The 26,192-nt window shown below is 47.5% G+C and overlaps 2 protein-coding genes across 5 annotated transcripts in view; one reads left to right on the plus strand and one right to left on the minus strand.

The window, feature by feature from the left end:
* Cmtm6 (CKLF like MARVEL transmembrane domain containing 6) overlaps positions 1-26,192 on the plus strand; it is a 173,912-nt gene that overhangs the window by 59,319 nt on the left and 88,401 nt on the right. The window contains exon 4 of one of the 4 annotated variants that reach the window (XM_052723390.1): positions 16,180-17,053. The exons of the other annotated variants lie outside the window; for them this stretch is intronic. Coding sequence (XP_052579350.1) covers positions 16,180-16,212 — 33 coding nt within the window. The 3' untranslated portion in view covers positions 16,213-17,053. Of the gene's footprint in view, positions 1-16,179; positions 17,054-26,192 lie in introns of those variants that run through there. 4 annotated transcript variants of the gene reach the window in all.
* The window catches only part of Cmtm8 (CKLF like MARVEL transmembrane domain containing 8), a 61,114-nt gene continuing 42,000 nt past the window's right edge, over positions 7,079-26,192 (minus strand). The window contains exons 2-4 of the mRNA XM_052723403.1: positions 17,060-17,233; positions 8,139-8,255; positions 7,079-7,424 (exon numbers count right to left, since the gene is read on the minus strand). Of these exons, the coding sequence (XP_052579363.1) occupies positions 7,341-7,424; positions 8,139-8,255; positions 17,060-17,233 (375 nt within the window). The 3' untranslated portion in view covers positions 7,079-7,340. The remainder of the gene's footprint in view (positions 7,425-8,138; positions 8,256-17,059; positions 17,234-26,192) is intronic.

Consider the following 26,192-nt stretch of genomic DNA (forward strand, 5'->3'; position numbering starts at 1 on the left):
CGTGTGCATGTGTGTGTGTGCACAGTTGTGCGTGCACACACCTTCCTTCCCCCATCCTCCCTCTATTCTGCTTTCTTTGTTTTTTTATATATTTTTTTAAAGACAGGCTCTCTCTTGCTGGCGTCGTGGCACATATTTTTAATTCCAGCACTAGGGAGGCAGAGGCAGGAGGATCTCTGTGAATTCGAGGTCAACCTGGTTTACATAGTGAGTTTCAGGGCCTCCGGGACTACATAGAGAGACTTTGTCTCAAAAACAAACAAACAAACAAACAAACACAAACAAACAAACAAACAAGTCAGTATCTCACATGTACCCCTGGCTAGCCTGGAACTCACTATATGAACCCAGCTAATCTCAAACTCACAGGTATCCTGCCTCAGCGTCCCTTGTCCCCCCCCCCCCCAGTGTTGGACCGTAAAGGTGTGCACCACACTCCACTGAGCTTTTAGATGACTCTAGGCTGTGTAAAGTTGACAGTTAAAGTTAACCAGGAAACATCCTCAATATTGTGAGACATCTTTTTAATTATGTGTGTGCGTGTATTGTATGCACAGTGTGTGTGTGTGTGTGTGTGTGTAGGCTGTTGGTGTCCTGCTCTATCATTCTCTGCCTCTCAGAGGCCCATATCCCTCTTTGTATTAGTCACTCTTCTTCCCCATACTGAGAAAACACCTAGCAAAGGCAGCCTAAGGAAAGAGGAGATGATTTTGGTTCATGGGGAAGGTTTTTTTCTGGTCTGTTATTGGACCTGGGGTGAACAGACGTTCATGTCTCAGAAGTCACACAGTATAGGCTTAGTCCTAATTCTTTTTTTCCCTTCCCAAGACAGTTTCTCAGTGTAGCCCTGGTTGTCCTGGAACTCAGAGAGATCCACCTGCCTCTGCCTCCCAAATGCTGGGATTAAAAGGCGTGCGCTACCACCGCTGCCTGATTTAAGGCTTTTTTTTTTAGACTCCTTTTGATTTTTAAATGTATTTATTTCTTTTATGTTTATGAGTGTTCTGGCTACATCTATGTCTGTGCACCATGTGTGTGCCTGGTGCCTGAAGAGGCCAGAAGAGGGTGATACAGACAGTTGTGAGCTGCCACTGGGTTCTGGGAATTGAACTTGGGTCCTCTGGAAGAACAACCAGTGCTCTTAACCAATGAGCCATCTCTCCAGCCCAAGGAAGACTATTTTTCTTTGATATACAAGGTTGAGGCCTTATTAAAAGTTAAAATGGCTAGCGGTCAGACTATACATTCTGCTGATCTACTCAGCAGAAACTATTACCCCTGTGATGCCAGGAAGCCTCTCCCCCATCCATTCTTCTCTCACACAGTCCAAATATCCACCCTTATATCCAGTCCTACTTACAGCATCTTACATCATCTTCCCTGTATCCCACATCACCCATACTTGCCCTTTACAGCTTCCTTCTTACAGGTCACTTCCTGTTTATTTTTGTGTACTTCAGAGACAGGGCCTCACTAAGTAGCTCTGGCTGGTCTTGAACTCTCTAGGGAGACTAGGCTGGCCTCCAACTCACAGAGATCAACATGCCTCTGCCTCCTGAGTGCTGGGATTAAAGGTGTGTGACACCTGTATGTTGTTTATTTTAAACTTCTCAGACTCACGACCTTGCAGGCAAACTTGACTGTGAGTAATTTTCTGCTCTAAACTAGTTTGGGTAAGAGAGGATGGGTGGATCACTAAGCAGAGTTTGGGTGGGAGGAACAGCAAGATCAGCAGGTGTTAGCAGGGGTCTGGAGTTTTCTGTTCGTTTGCACCAGGACCTAAGCTGGCTCCGGGCACCTTTGAAAATGAACTGTTAGAATGATTTTTAACAGTGTTTGTCAAGTAGCCTAGACTGGCCAGCAAGTCTCCGAGATTCTCCTGTCTCTGCCTCCCCGATGCTGGGACTGCAGGCGTGGGTGCAAAGGATCCAAACTCAGGTCCTCAGGCTTGTGCAGAAAGCACCTCTACCCACCGAGTCATATCTCCAGTGCACATGTGTGTGCACTGTGTATACTCACACACTTACATTCTGGCATTGTATGTCCATGTTATTTTCTTTGGAAACTTATCTTTTCCATTACATTTCAATTAAGGCCATTTTCCCACACACTGCCATCTTTTCTATTAAAACACTAATTGTCTTGGGGTAGAGATACAGACTTTGAGTTGGTTTCTCCCCCAGATGTATCTTCAGCGCTTCATACAGAGACACAGTTTGCATTTGAAATCTTTTGTGTGCTAATACCCTGAAGGGATCTCTCCGGTGAAGGGAGCAATTTAAAAATCTGAAAATGAATTATTGCAATTAAACATTTCCTCTCTCGATTTTCTTACAGTTTTCAAATACTAGCCAAATATTTATCATTAGGAGGATGGATTGGGAAAGCAATGAGAAGAGATGAAATGCCTCAAGCCTTTCTTTTATTGATTAGCCTGGAGTAGGTAAACACATTAAATTAAAAACCTGCCCAGTTCCATCTAAGAGGCCAGGAAACGCTGAAAAGTGGACTGAGCAGTTGAGCACAAACGATGGGAGAGATGATTTTAGGTGAGCATACAAAGTAACAGCTTTCATCGTGGCATCTTAAAAATATTTTAATTACACTTATGTATTTGTGTGTGTGTGTGTGTGTGTGTGTGTGTGTGTGTGTGTGTGTCCCACCGTGAGGTCAGAGGGCAGTTTGCCAAGTCAGATCTCACTATGTAGTCCTGACTGGCTTGGCAGTCTCTATATAGACCAGGATGCACTCAAATATGCCTGTCTCTTTTAGGCATGATGGGGGTGCACGCCTTTAACCCCAGCACTTAAGAGGCAGAAGCGAGGGGATCTCTGAGTTGAGGCGAGCCTGGTCTACAGAGTGAGTTCCAGGTCAGCCTGGTCTACAGAGTGAGTTCCTGGTCAGCCAGGGCTACACAGAGAAACCCTGTCTGGTGTGTGGGGGAGGATGCAGCATTATGCTGTTTTTTCTTTTTTTTTTTAACAACAAAAATACAAATCAAATCAAATCCAGTTCAAATGTTTCAACTATTGACACAAAAACAAAACAAAACAAAACAACCCCTAAAAAGAATAAGAGATGGTTTATTCTGAAGCCAAATTTGAGTGACTGTGGTCCTGGAACACAGATTTAAGTTAACTCAAATTCCATGTTCCCCTGCCGAAGCACTTGTATAGCTTTACAGAACAAAGTCACAAACCAAGGCAAGTTTAAAATCTGTTAGTGGATGCATCAGAGTGAGGCTGTTACAGCGAGATGGGAAGGCTTTTCTGTCGGCCTCAGATGCTGTCTGGTGACATTCTTAGCTTTGGGGTTGTGGAAGCCTGTGTTCTGCTAAGTTCATAGATTCCAGAGGTTTTTAATCTATTAGTCACAGGTTGTTAGTTGCTAACCAGACAGAGAAGTGAGCAAGGAATGGCCATTCAAGGGAGGGATGATAGCGTGAGAGATAAGGTAACTAGTTATCTGAGGACCTGCAACATTCCAACCTCTCCACAGCCCTACAGTTCTATCAGTCAATCAGTTGTTGCAGACACAGCTTCTTTCCAGGAATTCTTGTTGACACCAGCTTTCTGGAATCATTGCAAACTTGGAGATGATTCCCCAGAAGGGTGTCTTGATTTTTTTTTTAAAGAAAGAAATTTTTCTTTTGGTTGAACCCATGTGTATTGTTTTGATGAATTCTCAGGGGAGTTTATGGGCCTGCTTCTGAGAAACCAGAGAAAGGCAGACGGGAAGATGGTGTTCACGATGGTCTTTGGGATTTCCAGCCTAGGAAGAGCCATGCTCACTCGGGTGGACTTTACTCCTTCACACTTGAAAGCGCCTCCCTCGGAAGGTTCCCAGAAACGCCTTTTTAGGTCTCTATTTCTTTGCCCTTTTATGGAGCCTTGACAGCAGGATAAAGTACTTAACAAAATCCACTGGGTAAGTGGACTGTGTCCTTGCTTTGGTTAGGGAGAGGACAGAGAAATAGAACACAAGACTATTTTAATTAATTCATTTTTGGTTTTGATGACCTGGGGGATTAAATACAATGAGATTACCCAAACTTTACTTTTTTCTTGTTGTTTTGAGACATAGTCTTGCTTTATAGCCCTGACTCATAGGAATTCTTTCTTATGTAGACCAGGCTGGTCTTGAACAGGAACAAGCTGCCTCTGCCTCTGGGCTTGAAAGTATGTACCACCATACTTGGGTGTCTGAGTCCGTGTCCTGTTGCTGTGAAGAGACACCATGACCACGGCAACTCTTATCAAGAGAACATTTAATTTGGGCTGGCTCACAGTTCAGAGGTTGTGGTGGGGAGCATGGCAGCGTGCAGGCAGACACGGTGCTGGAGTAGCTGGCAGTCCTACAACTGGAACCCCAGCAGCAAGAACACCCCCAGTGACACACGTCCTCCAACAAGGCTACAACTCCTAATCCCTCCCAAAGAGCGCCACTCCCTGACCACTCCCTGATCACCCAGCACTCAAATACATGAGCCTGTGGGGGCCGATCTTTTTCAAACCACCACAGCTGGCTTTTTTCTGAGACATTGTTTCGTAGTAGACTAGCTGTCATGGGGGGCAGGGGTAGTGGCTGCGGGTGGTGAATGTATTCACCCTTTAGATCAGTGATTCCCAAGGCTGCGACTTTTTTCGGGTGGGGGGGGTGTTCAAGACAGGGTTTCTCTGAGTAGTTTTGGTGCTTGTCCTGGATCTCGCTCTGTAGACCAGGCGGGCCTCGAACTCACAGAGATCCCACCTGGCTCTACCTTCCAAGTGCCGGGATTAAAGGCGTGTGCCACCACCGCCCAGCTAGGCTATGACTCTTTAATACAGTTCCTCATGTTTTGGTGATCCCACCATAAAATTATTTTTGTGGCTATTTCATAACTGTAATTTTGCTGCTGTTATGAATCGTAATGTAAATATCTGTTTTCTGATGGTTTTGGTGACCCCTGTGAAAGGGCCATTGGATCTCAAAGGGGTCCATAAGCCACAAGTTGAGAACCATTGTTTTAGACCGTGTGGGCAGTGAACGCATCCACTCTTTAGACCAGCACAGCAGGCCAAGCCTATCCAGTATATCTCCAGGAGCAGCAGCCTGGGCAGTAACATGAGAACTGCTGGCAGCGTTACTGTATCTTTTGCAAAGTCGCCAGGCAGGTTGTCCCAGGGATGCCATGGAGAACCAAATAAACAAGACAGACCCAAACACACAGGCGAAAGAAACAGCACTGAACAGGGACCACGGAAAGCCCTAGAAGCCCGTGGGACGTCATATTGAGAGCGGGTGCTTCAGCCCTGCACATGACAGCAACCCCACTAACGTTTCTGTGGTTTTTCTTGTTTTTTAAAAACTCAAGTTGAAAAGTCACCCCAAGATACTTGCTGTAGCAGCAGGAACTGTCCCGCCTGAAAACACTTCCTCTCAGTGCATGTGCCTGGTTCATCTGAGCTCTCCTGCTATCTGATAACAGCTACTGAGGATGCCTTCATAGTCGAGATGAAGATTTGAAGTATGGAGACATTTTGGCACAGAAGTTCTGCCCAAATTTGGCACACTCATCTCTGGGGTCAGCAAGATTTGTGTGTGTGCACCCATGCTGGACAACACACAACCTTAGATATGGTTCCTCCGGTGCTGTCCACCTTTTTCGTGACAGGGTCTCTCACTGGCTGCCTCAGAACTCCACAAGTAGGCTTAGCTGGCTGAGTAGAAACTCTGAGGGGCCCACCTGGCTTTGCTTCACTAGTGCTGGGATTATAAATCCACTATGGCTCAGCCTTTAAAGGCTAGGCTCATAACCAAAAATAAATGCACTACCAGGCCTGAATTTTTTTGGGGGGTGGGGTGGGGGGCAGGGTTTGATGTAGCCTCAGGCAGACCTTGAACTTCTGATCCTCTAGCTCCTACCTCTTGAGTGTTGGGGTTACATGTGTGCGTGTACCTATGCCAGGGATTGAACTTGGGGCTTCTAAAGTGCTCTACCAGAAGAGTCATGGCCTCAGCATTATTTATTTATTTTTTTTTAAATGTGGGTTCAGGAGATCAAAGTCAGGTCCCCTGCTTGCAAGGCAACTGAGCCGTTTCCCCAGCCCTCAACAACATGATTTAAAGGTGCCTGTACCTATCGATCCTTTTAATGGCTACATATTTATTTTAATGTGTTCTAGAATGAACAATCCTGTCCTGATGGCATCTTTCCCAAGAGCTCATTACTGAGCCTGAGGCCACGTCTCATTTGCTTGCTCTAGCATATGGGCCAGCATGTGAAAGTCATGGGCACTGTGGCTCCCAGATCTGAAGAGATGGGCTGTCTTGCCACCCTGTTCTGGTGACAAAGGACAAGTGTTTTCTGACAAATATGGCTGCCTGAGTAGACCTGAGAGCAGGAGAGCTTTCCCAGCTGCAAGGCTCTGGGTGTGCCTCCTATCCGTCATATTAAACATTTGCTGGGGTGTTGCGCCATTTAATCTGGTATCTTCAACATTAGCTTTGGAGAGAGATAAGCAGGTAAGAGCCACACATTGCTCCTGCAGGGGACCAAGCTCATAACTGCCTAAACACCAGCTATACGGGATTTGATGTCCTCACCCTGCATAGACCATATATATATATATATATATATATAATTAAAAATAAAAATAAGCCACATGGTAGTGGGGCATGCCTTTAATCCCTGGGAGGCAGAGGCAGGTGGATCTCTGAGTTTGAGGCCAGCCTGGTTTACAGAGTGAGTTCCAGGACTGCCAGGGCTACACAGAGAAGCCCTGTCTCGAAAAACCAACCAAATAAATAAATATAAATAAACAAATCTTTAAAAAGAAAAATTAGCTTTGGGCCAGTGAGATGGATCAGTGGGCAAAGAAAGGCTCCTGCTGCCGAGCTTGGAGCCCTACATTTTATCCTGGGGACCTGTAGGGTGGAAGGAGAGAACTCACTCCTGCAAGTTGGCCTCAGACCTCAACATGTGCACTGTGGCCAACTTGTATACCCACACCCATACACAAACACATACACACAGGCACACATACTAAATTAGCAAAAATGTAATTTAAAAAGTTAGCTTTACAAATTTGACACACTCTTAACATCCAACAGTTTATTTATACATTATGTAAGAAAATAAAGCCTATGAGGAGGTCGAGAGACCTCAGGGTTCATTAGAAGTCACAGCACTTGCAAGTAAGTATCCAGCTTAATTGTAACAAGCCATTAGGAGGTAATTTAACTAAGATATAAAAACATTAGTTAAATACAATTCTGGGGCAATGTACATTATAGCTACAACTGTTTTTACAGAGGGATTCATCCTGGTGTGTTTTCTTCTCCATTATCCCAAGAGGAAGTCACTGTGTGGTCCTGGATCTCCAGGCTATGAAACTGAAGTAAGTGTTTCCAGCGTAGCAGATGGTGACCAGGAAGGCGAAGAACTGTGGGGAGGGAAGCATGGTAGAGACGGGGCTTCAGCACATGTCCAGACTAGAAAGTTATTGTTTTCCCTCCACTGGGTCAGGTGCTCAAACCGCCCTGAACCCTAGGCTTCCTTCTCTAAACCTACTTTAAAATTGCGTCAGTAACTTTTCTTTAGGGGTGATGATGGAGATGGGTATGTCTAATCTTGTGCAGGTAACCTCAGACAGGGCCCAGCCTCCAGTGTCTGCCATCACCCCTGGCCAGTGTGTGTCCATGACTCTCAAATCTCAATGTGCAAACCTCTGTTGAAAGTTAGGAGGGACCAAGGGGACAGCTCAGTGAGGGTGAGCCCGTGGCAGCGGCTGAAAAGGAGGCTGTCACTGCTGCTTCAGGGTTCACTCTGTCCTGCAAAGCTCCGAGTGCGTGCTGCGTCTTCAGCTATCACCCTCCTGAGCTGCCGTTGCTCTGCATCTTCTTCAGGGGAAACTCAGATCCTTTCTAGAAGGGCAGCTACTGTCGTACTCCGGCTCCTTCTTGCTCTGTGCTACCCCAAGCCTGGCCTGTAGGTTGTAATGCCTTGTTGGCCATCACCCGGTCAACTGCTCTACTTGTCACTTATTGCAAGTGGCCCTTTTTCTCTGCAGCTAACTTTGACCCCTCCCTCTTCCCGAACAGGCCTGGGGAGAAAGTTTCAGGAGGGCTGTGGGTGGTGTTTGGGAGGACTGACTCACCGAGGAGGCTGCCCAGCTGTTGAAGTTGTGACTCTCCTTCTCTGGGGAGACAGAGGACGCATCCACTATGGCGGCTGAGAGGTACGAGAGGAAGGCACTGCCGTTAAAGTACAGGCCCTGTGAAGAGGGCAGAGTGTTGAGGGGGGGACCTCACAGGGCAGGAGCTGTACCCGAGTGTGCGAAGGAAACAGTGGACAGCTGGGGAAGGCCAAAAGGAGGCAGCTGAAGGAGGAGAGCATGTTACTGCAGCTCCAGTCCAGGGTGCCACATGCCGGGGCCCCAGACTGCAGACTGTCCCTTAACCATCTCTCTTCCTCCACTGTTCCTGGTCCCCTGCTCCTGTGAACCTCAGCATAGTGATCCTGGTGGAGGGAGGCAGGCAGCAGGGAGGGCCATGCAGCCTCACACCGGCCCCCACCTCAGCTGTGGTCATCTAGCACATGTCCTCTGGCAGAGACTTTCTTCTGGGTTCCTAGTCCCAGGGAGGGGCAATTAGCTAAAGCTACTTCTTAACTGTATATGTGTATGTATGTATGTATGTATGTATGTATGTTTTTATTTGCATGTATGTTTTGGGGACAGGCATATAGCATAGGCTGGCCTTGAACTTCTGATCCTCCTACCTTTATCTCCTGAGTACTCTGATGCCAGGTATGTACCGCCACCAGCTTCACAGATACTTCTTAAAACGAGAGAGGGAGGGCGGGAGAGAGAGGGAGCAGATAACATCAGAGCCTTTGGGAACTGTTGGCACCTTGGCTTCCCTATTTTTCTTTATTCTTTAACAATGGAGATTGAAAAGCCAATTGGGCAACACTGTAAATGTAATTCTTACCTGATAATTGTTCTTACTCTATATAGTTTTACTATGTTAGAGTTAAACCCTTTCCTTTTTATTTATTCAAAAAGGGGGAAATGTTGCAGAATATTTGTTTACACTGTGTGAAGATGTGGCACTGTGATTGGTTTCATAAAGAGCTGAATGGCCAATAGCTAGGGAGAGAATAAGTGGGGCTTCTGGGGAAAGAGAACTCGGGATGAATCTAGGCATGGGGGAGACACCAGCGAGACACTGAAGAAGTCATATATACGGGACGGAGGAGAGGTAACCGAGCATGTGGCAGAATGTAGACTAATAAAAACAGGTTAATCAAGTTATTAAGAGTTAGTTGGGGGCCGGGCGGTGGTGGCACACGCCTTTAATCCCAGCACTCGGGAGGCAGAGCCAGGCGGATCTCTGTGAGTTCGAGGCCAGCCTGGGCTACCAAGTGAGTTCCAGGAGAGGCGCAAAGCTACACAGAGAAACCCTGTCTCGAAAAAAAAAAAAAAGTTAGTTGGGGAAAAGCCTAAGCTAAGGTTGAGCTTTCCTATTTAATAGTAAGTATTGGTGCCATTATTTGTGAGCTGGCAGTCCAAAGGGAAGTCCCACTACACAGCTGATTTTCAGCTGCATCTAAACCCTAGGACACCATACTCTTAACATGTGTGGGAAGAGGGAGTAGGTGGGAGGTGCCGACAGCCACTCGGGGAAAAGGAGGGTGCACCCCATGGATGGGGCTACCATGCCTGCCATCTTTCCCTCAGGAAGTCAGAGATGAAGGGATGGAGTTGGAAAGGAGAGGAAGCAATCTTCTCCTTTGCTGGAAGAAAGGGTACATAGACACAGATGTCAGCATCCCGGGGCGAGCTGCAGCCCGGTTTCATCTCAGCCTTCTGTGCACACTGGCGCTGGCCCAGGGTGATACTCCCTTTTAGACTCTAGGGATTGAGCCAGGGTCCTGGCTGCCTGACAGTCATCCACAATGAGATAATCTAAGACACATCAGCTGCGGGCAACTGATCTTTGAATATGAAAGAGTTCAAAAGAATTTAGAAAGAAAACCTGGGAAACACAATGGAGCTGTTCTTACGGTGCTCAGGAGAGGATACGGAGTACCAGAGAGACATTCTGCACTCAGTCTACACGGCAGGGCATTCTGCCAGGCAGAGTATGTGCACAGCCAGGGTGTCTAACTTGGGGTTTCACCCGAGAACTGCTGTCTGCGTTAATGCCACTGAGGAAGTCTTCCAGGTGTACAACGGAGCTGGTTGAGCTCTATGTAAACAAGTCTCTACCGACTTCCTCCATACCTTCTTTACCTGTCGTGTTTGTGATCTATTTCAAGTTTATGAGTAACCACAGGAGTCTTTCTTGTGATTTATTAGATAATGGGCAGTCTTCAACAAGTCAGTCTGAGTGAGTCAGCTCCTTAAGGAAATGAAGCTTAGCGGATCATGTCCAGTATCATGCTCACCCGAGAGCCAGGTAGACATTTCAACTGTGAGTAAAGTCTCTTCCTCTTGGGTTGTGTGGCCTCACTCTGGGGTTCTTTCCAACAAGGCCAGTGTTGTTGGGAGGTAATCAAGAATGGTCATTCACATTTTGCTTTGAACAAGTCTGGGAACTTGAACACTTGGAAGAAGTAGGTATGTGACATTTTATGAAGGTGGCATGGTCCTCCAGTGAGTCACTGATAGTTTACATTGACAAAAATAGCTCCATTTTAAAAGTTGCAAGCAAAAATGAACACTACGTTATGTATTTTATTCTTTTAGAAAAAATTTAGTACATCTGCTTAAGAAATCACCTTAGTCATGTCCACACATTAAGCCTAGGAAAAAGATTAGGGAGAAGGGTCCTGTTTCTCTGGATGGTTCCTTGTAACTGTTGGCTGTGTGTCCAGGGACTTAGAAAAGGTCACACACACTCATCATTTGTTAAATGACAGACTTCCCACCTTTTAAAAAATGGTTTGAGGCCAGGTGTGGTGGCGCAAGCCTTTAATCCCAGCACCCAGAGGCAGAGGCGGGTAGATCTCTGTGTATTTGTGGCCAGGCTGGTCTATACAATGAATTCCAGGCCAGCTAAGGCTAAATGCTGAGACCCTGTCTCAAACAAAACAACAACATAAAACTCTTTTTCATGGTGTCTAAGATGAAGCCAAGTATCCCTTTCCCAGGCAATGACCATCAGAAACTTACTGAAATGGATACAAACTTCAGGCTTTGTATGAGAAGGGTGTGGCCACAGAAGTGGAAGAACGGAGGGATTATGTGGTCCAAATCAGTGGTGGGAATGACAAGGTTTTCCCGTGAAGCAAGGCATCTTGACCCAGAGCAGAGTGTACCCGCTGGTTGAGTCAGAGGCATTCTTGTTCTAGATCAAGGAGAACCGGAAAGAGGAAGTGCAGGTCTGTTCAGGATGCATTATGGATGCATCTAAGAGTTCTCAACTTGGTAATTACAGATAAAGGAAAGGAGGACATCCTGGACTGATGGACACTACTGTGTCTTGGTGGTTGGGAAAGCTTTCCAATATCTCTAAATAAGATAATGTCCCAGTATGTTGTCAGAGAACCCTTCCACAGAGAAGGTCAGAAGCCCGGGACACAGTGCCCAAGAGTCAGCATCAACACAAACGCCAACATCCGGCCCTGAAGAAACACGCTGTGGGAGGAGGCTGCAGAAGATGCTAAACTTTTGACCAAAAGAAAGAACGGCAAAGAAAAACACCAGGAACAGAGTGCCAAGAGATGTCGGCTGTCCTCACTGAGACTTCTACTTCTCAGTCTGAGTCTAGTCAAAATTAGTCTTTATCTGTAACTAATAAATGATCAGACTTGAATCTAAAAAAAAAAAAAAAAAAAAAAAAAAAAAAAGCCGGGTGGTGGTGGCACACACCTTTAATCCCAGCACTCAGGAGGCAGAGGCAGGCAGATCTCTGTGAGATCAAGGCCAGCCTGGAATATAGAGCAAGTTCCAGGATAGCTAGGGCTACACAGAGAAGCCCTGTCTCAAAAACCAAAAACCAAACAAAAACAAAAAACAAAAAATTAAGAATATTTTTTTAAAAAAGTGAATCTATGCAAATGTCAACTAAACAGAATCCAGTTTGGACAGAGTAATGTTAAGTAAAGAGACGGTGTCTCACCTAGGATGTAGCTCACTCAATTGGTAGAATTCGTGCAGTCATGGCCTCCTTCCCTAGCCCGGATAACGAGGGTGTCATGGTGCACTAAGGTCATTCTCAGCCACATAGAGACCTGCCTGGGTCTCAAAACCAAAACCAAAGGACAAGAAAACAAAGAAACCAGCTCCTCGGATGGCTCCAGAGGAGAACTGGGGGGTGGGGGTGGGGCAGGGGGAGGAATGGGCATCACAGCATCCTGCTGTCCTGCTGCTGTAAAGGGTGGGCCAGGTACAGCTCAGACATGCTAGACCCTCCCGTGGGTCTCAAAACATCCCTGTGCTACAGGAGTGATCTGCAGAGAGCATGGAACTTTACAAAGGTGGCCAGCTGCTCTTTGTGGAGGGGAGAGGAGGGAGGCCACAGTTCCCTCCTGAAATTCCATCCTGCCTTGCTCTGAAAGCCTCTGTGTTCTCCGGGATAAAGGAGCACACAGATGAACGCTCGGCTGGTCGGCCACTTTTGTTTATCCTCCGGACCGTGGACCCGGGGCCCTCTGGGGCCCTCTGGGGCCCTCAGTTTAAAATGTTGACCTGCTAAGGACATCTATCCCTCCACAGGAGAGGGAAAGCATATTCAGTGTCTGGGCAGGTTCCTACAGGCCAGAACTAGATACCAACTTCAGAGGAGAGTTTGTAAGAAGTGACTGAGCCACCTGGCCATGCTGGGGGAGAATTTGAGCTCCAACCAGGCAGGTCACCACCCTCTGAAGTGGCCCACTCTACCAGGTGGAGTGTTTTAGGAAGTTCCATTTCAGGGTGTGGAGAGATGGCTCAGTGGTTAAGAGCACTTACTGCTCTTCCAGAGAACTAGGGTTTGGTTCCCAGCACCCATCTGACAGCTCACAACCACCTGGTACTCCAGTTCCAGAGGATTTGATGCCTCTTCTGACCTCCCTGAGCTCCTGCATGTACATATAGAAAATAAAATAAGTATATATTAAAAAATGCTCCTTGTAGTTAAGGGTGCTGAATCCACAAGGGAGCCACTAACCAAAGATAAGTGAGAGTCAGACTATGTGTGTGTGTGTGTGTGTGTGTGTGTGTGTGTGTGTGTGTGTGTGTGTGTGTATCTTTCAGGAGTTGGTTCTCTTTATCCACCATGTGTAACCCGGGGATTAAACTCAGGTTGGCAGGTCGGGTGGCAAATACCTTTACCTGCTGAGCCATCTTGCCACCCACAGCAGCTTTTTACATGGGTCCAGGAGATCTGAACTCGGGTCCTCAGGCATGTACGGCAAGCATTTTGTCAACTGAACCATCTTTGCCCACGACTTAAGCTTTTCTTTTCTTTTTTTGGTTTTTCAAGATAGGGTTTCCAATTAAAGGCATGCACCATCACTGCCCAGCTTGCTTTTCTTGTTTTAAAAGAAGTTCGATTTTTATTTAATGTGTCTGAGTGTTTCTTGAATACACATCTGTGCATCATGTATGTGCTGTGTCTGTGGAGGCCAGAAGAGGACGTCAGATCCCCTGGACCTGGAGTTAGAGATCGTTCTGAGCTGTCATGTGGGTGCTGAGAACTGAACCTTGGTCCTCTGCAAAGAGCAGCAAACGCTTCTAACCACTGAGCCACCTCTCCAGTCCCCAGACTGAAGCTTTAAACTGGCTTGATTATACTCGGCTGTACACAGCACTTTCGAGGGTTACATTTTTTTAAATTATATTTATTTATTTTGTGCATGTGCATGTGCTTGTGTCAGGCTGTGTGTGTGTGTGTGAGTGAAGGACACACCCAGGACAGCTTCTGGAAACCGGGTCACCCATTCCTGTAGTGGGTAGCCATTCTAACCTTGATCTGGAAGTTCCAACCCCCATTGAGGCTTCGGTAACTGTCACACCTACAAGGCGGGGCCAAGAGAGGATCCTGGACGCTAGAGGTAGGCTGAGCAGAGTTCTCCAGAGAACACTGCTGGACTGTGCTACGTCTTTCCCAGACCCTGCAACCTACCTATCCCTTCATTTGTAAGTTACGTCACTAAATAAACCTCCCTTTTAACTACGTGGAATGGCCTTAATAATTTCACCAATATCTGGTGCCCAACGTGGGGCACGAACCCACAACCCTGAGATGAAGAGTCTCATGCTCTACCGACTGAGGTCCCAGGGATCAAACTCAGGACATCAGTCTTGGGTTTTGGTATTGGAGTCTCCCTCTGTAGCCCAGGCTAGCCTGGAACTGGAGGCCATCCTTCTGCCTCAGCCTCCTGGATGTGGGGCTCATATATGTGAACTGATTCTCTACTTCCTTTCCAATTTTGAAGACAAAATGGCACTTAGTGGCCGCCTAAAACAAGTCCTTCAGATACCAGTAGGAACACGGGGTCTGCAGACAGCTGGGGAAAGCCCTGAGATGATGGACAGTTCTCTTTGGGACATGTGACCGAAAATGAGTAATGTCAGAGTTTATTCTTTCCCGGAACAAGCTGAGCAGTCAGAGCAGTGTGGCTGCCTCCTTCCAGCCCAGGAACACAGGTCATCTCCAAGAACACACCCCCTCTCAGAGGCACAACTCATCCAGAGGCTGGGCCTATTGTGTTCTCTTCTACTACATTCAGGCTCACCTAGTGGCAGGTGGCTGGGAAAGGTCTAGTTGGACGGAAAATTCTAGACTAGAGAAGAAAATGGTAGCGAGGGAGAAGGAGCAGCCCCAGCCCTGGTGCTGCTGAGCCGCCACTCAGGCCGCTGAGGACAGAGCTGGCTGACCCCCCCATACCTGCACATATTTAAGAAAGCAGTGGAACGTCCCACGCAACCTAAGTCAGAAGCTCATTTTTTAGTAGGGCCCTGGCTCCCGTTTTGGGTAACTGTTGCCTTGCTTGCTGACCTTGACCTTGATATCCTCCCTATGCTAATTCCCTGCTGGGTTCCACCCTCCTGAATGCTTAAGGGAAGTTCCTTGTCTGTGTATCCTGCATAATGGGCGTTAACAGCTTAGATGCAAGATTGTAAAACATCTGTAGCGAACTTCTGTCCTCCGGGGTTCTCCCATTGTGCTGTAAGCCTGTATTTAAGACCTCTTCCCTCCTTCAATAAACAGCATTCGGCATTAAAATAATAATAATGGTAATAATAATACCCCCCTCCCAAAAAAAAGAAAGCAGTGGAGTCCTTCCTCTCAGCCTACAGCGTCATCCCAGCTCTGGCCAGCAAGCATGAACATAGCCTCAGCTACCAGAAGAGACAACTTTCCTTTCCTTTTATATATTAATTTTTATTTTGAGATTAAGTTTCATGTAGTCCAGGCTGGCCTCCAACTCATTATTTATCTCAACTCATTATTTATCTGAGAATCCTTCAGCCTCCACCTCCTGAGGGCTGGGACCACAGGTACGCACCACACTCAGTTTATGTGGTGTTGAGGATCGAACCCAGGGCTTCACGCACCCTAGGCAAATACTCTACCCACTGACCTACATGCCCAGCCCCACCTCACTCACGTTATTGTGCTCTCTCACTCTGTTGTCACACCTACTATTATACCAAAGTATCAGCTATTTTTTAATCCAACATCCAAATGACTTTCCCTTCCCGGTGTCCACAGGGAAAGAGGACACTGACTCCCAAGGCCTCCTGTGTGGTCCTGGATGGTCATACTTGGGATCACTTTCAGAACGAGATACAAAGGCTTTAAAATGCCAATACAGAAGTCATTGAGTCAGAAGTGGCTGTGTGTGTGTGTGTGTGTGTGTGTGTTACTTTGAAACAAAGTAAACCAATATATCTTTTTTTAAACCAATATATCTTTAGAGTTCTATTTTATACATGTGATGCCACTTTAAAAGAAATATATTATTATTATTATTATTATTATTATTATTATTATTATTATTTTAAATGAAACAGGGTCTTTCTATACATAGATCAAGATGACCTTGAACTCACTGTTTGGCCAGCTTGGATTCAAACTTGAGATCTCCTTGCCTTGGTTTCTCAAGTGCTGAATTGCTAGAATTATTTACACATGTACCACCATATCTCTGTATCTCTCTACCTCTATATCTATCTGTCTGTCTGTCTGTCTCATGTATTACAGGCGGGCCTGAAACTCCATATGCAGCTGAAATGACCTTAAACTTCTGATCCTCCTGCCTCCGCTTCCCAAATGCTGAGATTAGAGGTGTGCCTAGTTATGTGGTGCTGAGGATTGAACTCAGGGATTTGCACGTGGAGGCAAGCACTCTTCCCACTGCTATGACCACTTCCAATTCCCCATCAAGACTTCCCTCACTCCGAGGCTTTTGCCTGAAGACTGTGTGATCAGCCATTGGTCCTGTATATGGTGTGCTGCCTGGAGCCAGGACAAACGTCCAAACCCCTTCACTGTTCTTGCTTCCAAATGGGAAGACACCAATTTAGTTTCTTTGTGTTTCTGTGGTAGTGGGGTTTAAACAGGTGACCACTGGACATGCCAGGCAGGTGCTGTACTCCATCTGCCACACTATTACTTTTTTGTGTGCATTTGGTTTTTTCTGTTTTCTTTTCCCTTTTTTTTTGCTACTGCTCATAGAAACAAGGCTTCCCACCCTCCGGTTCCACCCAGACTGCACGTGTTTGTTTTAACAGCCCCTGTCATGCCCCTCTTCATTAGTCATTCATGCACGTAGAACTGTGACGTAGAATTCGAAGGAAGACCTGGAGACCATGGTGTCCCGACACACCTGTTTGCAGGTGTTCATAGTGATAGAACCCAGTTTTCTTTGACTCAGTTTATCTGAGAATGTCCTAGGCCATGAGCTGTTCTACTGTGCCTGGTTTCATGCTCAGACCATCAGGTAATGAGGACTCATTCACTGCAGCTAGTTCTCCAGCCCTGTCCTGTCCTGTGTGAGCAGAGGTGACCCCGAATCCACGAGAAGACCCTTGCTGTCCCACCTCATAGCCCTGAGCAGGTGTAGTCCCCGAGGTAGGCTTACCACTGTGGTCCAGGGCACCTGGGGAATCCTGGTGTAGGTCATGGTGATGTAGACGATGAGGAAGAAGACCGTGAGGACCCAGTAAAAGACAGCTACGAACATGACCCAGCCAAAAGCAGGGACTCGGAAATACTCAGTGCCAGCGATGAGCGTCCATACCAGCAGTCCAAAGACCTGCGAAGCAGCAGAGGTGATGCAGAGAGAGGCGGAAGGCAGAAAAAGAGTGGAATAGAAAGAAAGGTCAGTAGTCACAGTGCCCATCACAACCTGTACATGCTGAACAAATGCCCACACACGTGAACACCCCCCAAATGCACACTCCTGTGCACGTGTCCCCCACGTATACATAATTAAAAGTAAACCCTTTAAAACAAACCCCTCCCTTATACTATGTCTCAGCTATTCTGTGACAGCAACAAGGAGTGACAAACACAATCCCCAAGCCACACGGCAGTCAGCGCGCACCCCGCACCCCAGGAGGCAGCCCCCGGAGTCCAGGGGGCTGTGGCTGTGGAGCTGTGTCACTCAGGCCAGCCTCCCCTTTCTGTGGTGGCTTTCTTTGTGCTAAACAAAGCAGTTTGGCCTGCTGGCCTCTCACATCAGACCCTGGTTCATTTTAGACAGAGACAAATTAGAAAAGAAAACATGGATGGCGGCTGGTCCCCATCTGCTCTGATGGTCTAAATGGCCAATTCGGAGAGCACGCTTCTTGTCACTCAGTGCATTCTGGGAAATTCTGGAATGAAATTGCTATGTTGCAGAGGTCAATCAGAGCCATTTTGGGGTAGCAGTGTGCTCCCTGAGCACTAGCTCTTAACTATGCATGGTGCTGGGCACTGAGGTCTCAGATGTGAGAGAGGCGCAGTGTCACCGAACCCGAGGAATTTACCATGTCACGTGTTAGACACATTATTCAGGTCTGTTTCAATACAGTTGACAAACAGTGGTCATGACTACACGCAGCTCATAGCCTCTATCAATTGATGATGAGTGTGTGTGTGTGTGTGTGTGTGTGTGTGTGTGTGTGTGTGTGTGTGAAAGAGAGAGAGAGAGAGGCAGAGAGAGATAGAGAGAGACAGAGAGAGAGAGAAGGCCAGGTCAATCCCAGGTGTTGTTTCTCAGGAGCCATCCACCTATTTGTTGAGACAAGGTCTCTCGCTGGGACCTGGGGCTGTCCTTTCTGCGGGGCTGTCCACCAGTGAGCCCCTGTCTGTCTGCCTCCCTAGCACTGGGATTATAAGGATGCACCACTATGCCTGGCTTTTTATGTGGCTGCTGGGGATTGAACTCAGGGTCTCATGCTTGCATGGCAAGTACTTTATTAATTGAGCCATTGCCCCAGCTCACAGGACCCATTTTATGCAGTCAACAAACAGCCATGCTCTTTCCCTTACCTATTGCCTGTGATTTCATGCTTAAAAGGAGGAGGCTGTGGCCTCCTGTATGAAGCCTAAAATAGTCACTTTCACTGAAGTCTGCCAGTGCCTGCTCAACTGAAGCGCGCATGCACGCGTACGCGCACGCACACACACACACACACAGACACACAGACACACAGACACACACACACACACACACACACACACACACACACACACACACAGGGTTTTGTTTCCTACATTTCCTACAGACCATAAGAGAAAAGGACATCTCCTTGGAACCACATCGACTCTAGCCTGCTGGCTCCCTTCATGTGCTGAGGTTTCTCCTTCAGAACCAGGGACTCACTCTTCCAGCCGCTGCCCTCCATCTACTGCCTCTCAGTCTGTTCAGCAAGCATGGCGACCATCTCCATTTATCCACTAGGGGGCGCCGACACACTGCAGCTGAATGACCAGGCCAGCCCGGCATTGGCTGTCTGCAGGCTGTTCCTTGAGGAAGGGGTGTGGAGCAGGGGTGGTGGAAGGCTCTTGACTCTCATTGTTAGTACCAGACATTGCCACATCCACCATGAGATAAGGATGGATTAATGCAAAGACCTGAAAGACCGATTTAATCCCCATGTCCTTGGCCTCCATGTGATGTTCTGGCAGAGATTTTGCTGAAGTATCTTTATGAGCTGCAGCAGAGCCTTGCAACAACACCCACCAGAGAATGCATCCTGGAGTCTCAGGCCCTGATACGATCTCTAACAGGGCCCCTGGCCTCCCCTTTCCCAATCTTGGAAATGAAGGGATAGAGGTATGGGACTTAGGGGTCCAGCGCCTAGGTGGAGAGTATTCAAGTCGCCTGATGAGGCAAACCTGAAGGATATCGTGCCTTCCAGCCTCCCTCAGCACCACTGTGGGGTCCCTTGGAAGATCTGGAGTAGAGTGAAGTCCCCAGCACAGATGCTGTTAGGAACTTGGGACTCAGGTTATTCTGACATTTTAAGATTGACCAAAGGCCTACATTGAGGCTGTCACAGGACCCTGTTATTCCCAGCAAGCAGTGCGGTGGGAATCTGCATACAGGGTGGGTATTAAAATGTGTCTAAAGACTGAATTTAGGCAGCACCCGTGACCTGTCACCCACGGACACAGTTGTCTTTGAGTCCCCTGAACCCCTCTAAGTATCACCAATGGAGTCAGTGGTCTCGATAGAGATACAGCAGACTTGCACGTGGTCTGTGGTCTGTGCCCAATCTTGGGTGAGTAGTGACACAGCAGATAATGATGTTGCCAGTATGCCAAGTTCCCCGCAGCTCTGCAGAGATGAGTGGTCTCTAGTTATTCCCTCCGGCAAACCTGACCAAATGCTTTGCACAAGTCGCACCTTGGCAATAAGGGCTCTCAGAGTCCTTAGCGGTGAAAGCGGAGGAGGGCCGAGGCTCCCTACCCGTAACTGGAGCCACGATGCTCAGGATGCTCAGGAAGCACCGCAGTCGAAGCTGGCACTCTCTCTCTCTCTCTCTTTTTTTTTTTTTTTTTGGTCATGGCAGCGTGGTGACTGTCTCAGGCTTTGAGTCTCATACAGTCTTTTCCAAGCCCTTCATTGTGCCACTGTGGTGGGGCCTTAGCCAGGTCAAGCAGTGTGTAGAATGCACTGGAGGAGGGGGAGTGGCCAGGTTTCAGGGGAACTTTATTTACAAACAAGGGCAGGCTGGATCTGGCTAGCAGGCTGCAATTAGCCAGGCTCTCCAAGTGTGTGGTCCCAGACGGGGAGGTCCAGAGCCAGCTAAGAACAGACATGCAGGCTCCAGTCTAGACCTGCCACTCAGCCGTGCTGGGAAGACACGGGGCAAGGGGTCACAGTCCCCATCCTCAGGCAGCTCCAGGGGCTAGTCCTGCATCCCCTCCCCACCTCCCTTCTCCCCCTCTTCCTTCCCTTCTTTTTTTCTTCCTCCTTGCCCATCGGGTGTTCCATGCACCAGGTGTGATCTTCAATGCTGTCTTAGTTAGGATTACTATTACCGCGGTGAAACACCATCGACCAAAAGCAGCTTGGGGAGGAAAGGATTTATTTGGCTTACACTTCCACATCACAATTCATCATCAAAGAAGTCAGGACAGGAGCTCCAACAGGGCAGAAACCTGATGCAGAGGCTGTGGAGGGGTGCTGCTTACTGGCTTGCTCCACATGGCTTGCTCAGCCTTTCTTATAGAACCCAGGAGCACCAGCCCAGGGGTAGCATCACCCAACATGGGCGGGGCCCTCTCCCATCAATCACTAATTAAGAAAAGGTCTTACAGGCTTGCCTACAGCCCGATCATATGGAGGTATTTTCTCAATGGAGGTTCCCTCCTCTCAAATGACGTTAGCATGTGTCAAGTTGACATAAAACTCTCCAGCACAGATGCAAATGGGCCAGCTCTAAGCTCTCAGACCTCCCAAAGGACACGGATCATCACAACAATCCCGTCAATCAGCCAAGAATGCTCTGTCCACAGCCAGTCACCAAGGGCAAGCATCAGGCAAACCAGAAAGCCAATTAGTCTGCAAGGACAGAGGACCCTGTGGCGATGGCTGTATCCTCGAGTGGAGGGTCTGGATTTCCTGATGCTCCAAGAATGGAGCATCCCTGAATGCCAGACTTGGATGAAGTGTTTCCATGCCAATCTGACTCTTGGCTCTAATTGACTCAGGTCTTTTATTCTGTTTTGGTGAAGCAGAGTATAAAAGGAAAGGGTTAAAGAATAAGAGAGCTCCAGGCTCATGCAAGGACGCAGTGAGGGCTGGGGACTTAGGTCAGCTGCTAGAGTGCATCCCTAGCCAATGTGTGAAGCCCTTGGCTAGCACATAGGAGGCGGAGGCAGGAGGATGAGAAGCCCTCAGCTTGGGGCTGAAGAGATGGCTCAGTGGTTAAGAGCATGTATTCCTCTTGCAGAGGACCTGGGTTCAATTCCCAGCACCCATGTTGAGTGGCTCACAACAGCCTGTAACTCCAAGGGAATCTGGTACCTCTGGCCTCCAAAGGCACCTGCACTCATGTACATAGACACACGTACTCGTGTACATATACCCACACACGTAGACAGACATACTCATATATATGTATGTATATATATATATATATATATATACACACACTTACACACAGACACATAGATACATAAACATATACTCACATAGATACATACACATATGCCCACACACATAGACACATATACATACATACACACCACACTCATCCATGTAGACACACATATTAATATACATATGCCCACATACATAGACACATACAGATAATTTTTTTTGGTTTTTCAAGACAGGGTTTCTCTGTGTAGCTTTTTACCTTTCCTGGATCTCACTCTGTAGACCAGGCTGGCCTTGAACTCACAAAGATCCGTCTGGCTCTGCCTCCTGAGTGCTGGGATTAAAGGCGTGCGCCATCACAACCCAGCCACATACACATAATTTTAAGGGGGGAAAAAAAAAACCTGAGTAAAACAATGCAAAATAGCTTCTCCCCTACTGCGTGGACAGACGCTGGCTCCCACAAGCTGTGTTCAGCCCCTTGCTCCATGAGCCCTGTGTGAGGTGTCCCACTCACAATGATGTGGGCTCTTTGAGAGCAGGATGGAGGTCTGTTTCTGCAGTCTTTCTTGGCTCTCCAGAGCTTAACTGGGGAAGGGGGTGTTAAAAGTAGAGTGCTGGACCACCAACAGAGCCAGAGCCAGAGGCCTCCAAGTTCACTGTCTCATGCCCAAGAAGAACAAGGAAAGCCAGGCAGGAAGTGAGCAGAATAAATGTAGATTCATTGAGGAAAAGTAAGAAAGAACTCTTGAGAATGGGAGGAGCTCTAAGGACAGGTCTGAGGATTCTTTCTGTTCCAGAACCTTCTGGAAGGATCCACGGGTCCACATCTTTCTTGATTACATATGAATTTCAAGGTTTTTTTTGTTGTTGTTGTTGTTTGTCTATTTCTGCAAAATGTGCCATTGAGACTGTGCTAGGGACTGGACTGCACTGAATGTGTAGACATTGTCTTTCTGATACAATGTGTTTTAAAACACATCAACATTGGGGCTTCTAAAGCTAGGTGAGCTTCACCATCTGAAGAAAGCCCTTTCTCGCTCCCTAAAAGATGTTATCGATCACTGCTAATCAAAACTTACTTGCAAGACCACAGGGAAGGGAGAGATGCTCAAGAGAACACACAGAATTCTGGCTGGGGGTTAATCACATTGTGATCTTCTCTCCGCGCAAGCTTTAGGGTCCTTTCCTGGATTCTGGCTATACTCAGCACATCTGGGAAAAGCTGTGTTGATTCATTCTTCTAGCTGCCCAGTGAGGGTCAAGAAGGCTAGCAAACACCAAGACAACCAGTGGCCCCGTACCAGGCCGAGGCATATGTGGAAGACAATACAGTCTCCTTCTCTTGACTGTGCAGCGTCGCCCGGGAGATAAGGCAAACAGAAAACTAATGCAGCCTTCGAGGGGTCAAGGAAGTGGACTCATGGCAAGACATGCTAATATTCCCACAAGGGAGCCACGGATGATTCTGTGGGGAGTGTCTGCATTCCAGGCACCCACGGTGAGGATGTTGGCAACAGCTGGGCTGGCAGTGTGAGACAACCCAGAGGAGAGTGTTTGGGACGGCTCTGGAGAGGATTCAGAGGTTATTCACTGAACAGGCAGAGATGGGCTAGAGCTATTTTTTGGAAATGTATCCTGGCTGCAGCATGTCACACGGGCACATCTTCAAAATCTCTCCTTGGCAAGCTGGGCAGAGTGGTGTACACCTTTTTATCCCAGTTCTCAGGAGACAAAGGCAGACAGAACTGTGAGTTTGAGGCTAGCTCGATCTATGCAATGAATTCCAGGCCACCCAGGTGTACATAGTCAGATCTTGTCTCAAAAACAAACAACCAAAACACCAACCAAACAAAAACAAAACAAACAAATAAAAAAAAATCCCCCCAAAAAAAGCGCAACCAAACAAAACAAAAGCAACAACAAAAAACCCCCAAACCACTCCTTGGCATTGTCTGTCTGGGGAGGAGCATTCACTCATGGAATCAAACAGAGGTGGTCCCTGGAAGGATGTGTTTCCATGTGGCATAGTCTCGGGGGCCAGAGGACGGGCCCTGCCAGCTTGGCTTCCACACCATACCCGGCTGTGCTGGCCTGCGATGCTGAGGTGGTTCCAAGCCAGTCAGTCAGTCACTCTGAGCTGGCCATGTCACAGTCTCGCTGGGTAACCCATGCTGACTGAAATCACTGACTGAGGTGGTTCCAAGCCAGTCAGTCAGTCACTCTGAGCTGGCCATGTCACAGTCTCGCTGGGTAACCCATGCTGACTGAAATCACTGACTGCCTTGACTACAAGGGGAAGGTCCACACCCATTGCTTGGTGGGTGTGCTGGTTTGTTTTATGTCAACTTGACACAAGCTGGAGCCGTCTCAGAGGAGGGAGCCTCATTTGAGAAGAAATCAGGCTGAGCAAGCCATGAGGAGCAAGCCAGTAAGCAGCACCCCTCCATGGCCTCGGCATCAGCTCCTGCCTCCAGGTTCCTGCCCTGTTTGAGTTCCTGACTTGACTTCCCTCAGTGGACTGTGATTCAGGATATGTAAGCCAAAACAAAACCAAACCAAACCAACCAAAATCCCTTCCTCCCCAAGTTGCTTTTGGTCATGGTGTTTCATCAAAGCAAGAGTAACTCTAGCTGGTTGTGGTGGCCCATGATGATAGGATTTGCTGAAGGAAACTGAGGCAGGAGGATCACGAGTTTGAGGCCAGCCTGGGCTACACACACATTTAAAAGGGGCTGGAGAGATGGCTTAGCCTGCTTTTCCAAAGGTCCTGAGTTCAATTCCTAGCAACCACATGGTGGCTCACAACCATCTGTTATGAGATCTGGTGCCGTCTTCTGGCACGCAGGCACACAGGCAGGCAGAACACTGTATACATAATAAATAAATCTTTAAAAAAAAAAAAGAGTAACAAAGACAGTGGGCCTCAAAAGCTCAACCTGGCATTCCAGCCAGCCACTGACTCCTCGGGACTGCCTCAGCGACAAGAAGGAATCCCTCTGCTAGAAGATGGAAGTGCATCAGTTTGACTCAGAGATTCAGAGCTGAGCTAGGGAAGAAGTTAAGTACTAATGTGGAGAAATGATTAAGTACCTCCGTAGTGAAAATCAAACCCATAGATCGTGAGACCCTGCCTAAAAAAAAGAAAAAGAAAAAGAAAGAAGGAAAAGAAAAAAGTCAAACCAGAAACATTACAGGGGAGATGATAGCTCATAGGGATATAAAAAATAAACTTCAAACAACTGTTTTAACCCGGGCAGCTTCTGGCCTCTTTCTCAGACTAGTGAGACAATGAGTCACCAGGAGGGCTGTGAAAGTTCAGATGAAAAGCCCTCAAAAGCCAGCGTGCAGAAACAGCCTTGTTAATTTAGATATCTGCTGTGACATTTGCCTTCCAATAAGTGCTTAAAAAAAAAAAAAAGTCCCCTCTTCTAGTCTAGGAACAAGTGAGGTGGCTTTTGTCTGAAGAACAGAGGATTGTGGGGGATTTCAAAGCCAACCAGTAACAATGCATCTATCATTTAGAATTTTTTATTTCTTTCCCGTGGCTCTGGAATTCCAAGGTACTCTTTGGTCTGTTTCACAGTTTAAACAGGCCTGTAATGATCCACCAGGATGGTCACAGATCATCGTCCCCACAAAGGCTGGGAGAAGACCCTGCTGCTAAATTAGCTAAATATGTGGACAGTTCACAGCGGCAGGCAGGATGCGCAACCCCCAACTTTGGCATACAGATTATTCTGAGTTTAAAGCAGCTCTTGAAGAGTAGCAGATGCAAGAAAGGCCACCTTAACTCTGCCTTTTCTTCCTGAAAATGGGTTGCGGAAGCCTTTTATGGAAGATACCCTGAGTCGCAAGGACAGTAACATTTTTATGGCCAGAGGTTGCCGTTGAGGCCTAGAGTCTGCACAAGTGAAACTAGTTAAAATATTTCTTCCCTTGGTCTCCCTTGGTATTTCCATCCTTTCTTAACTTTTAAAAGACATCTGCTTATTTATTTAGTGTGTGTTCGTGTGTGTGTGTGTGTGTGTGTGTGTGTGTGTGTGTGTGTGTGTGTGTAGATCAGACTACAACTTATGGGAGTCAGTTCTCTCCTACCATGTGGTTCTGGGAATGGGACTCAGGCTCTCAGGGTGGAAGGAGGAATCTGACTCTGTCCTCTGACCTCCACACGTGTGCCCACACACATACACATGCAGACACACACACAATAAACAAACAAATAAAAAGTGTAATGAAAAAGAAAAGAAAGAATGCTTGTAATGGCCTGAGATCCTCGCAGCAGGCCCCATCCACTTCCCCAGCTTCCCCAGCTCCACCATGGGGCCTGGCCTTCAACACATCGGCAAAGGGACACACAAGCCACCCCACAGCAGCACTGGTGTCAGTGCGTCCTTCCTCAGACAGGACCACAGTGAACAGGACACACAGTGGTGTGTGAACTCCTCTCTCCACTAAGACTTGAAATTAGCCCACGTGGAAAGCAGTCGGTGTGGCTATGTTTGAGCAAAATTTCCCCAAACAGGCAGCGGACCAGGCTTCCCTTCATGTCAAATGGGATTTGGGATGATGTGATGGGAACTCTCACCAGGGAGGGAACTGTTTGGGGATATTTGATCACACTATGTAAAGATGTGTCTCTGTTTTACCCCATCTGCCTGAGGCACCTTCTGATTGG

This window comes from Peromyscus californicus, unplaced genomic scaffold (assembly GCF_007827085.1).
Source record: "Peromyscus californicus insignis strain IS unplaced genomic scaffold, ASM782708v3 Scaffold_11__1_contigs__length_118956290, whole genome shotgun sequence".
Lineage (NCBI taxonomy): Eukaryota > Metazoa > Chordata > Mammalia > Rodentia > Cricetidae > Peromyscus > Peromyscus californicus.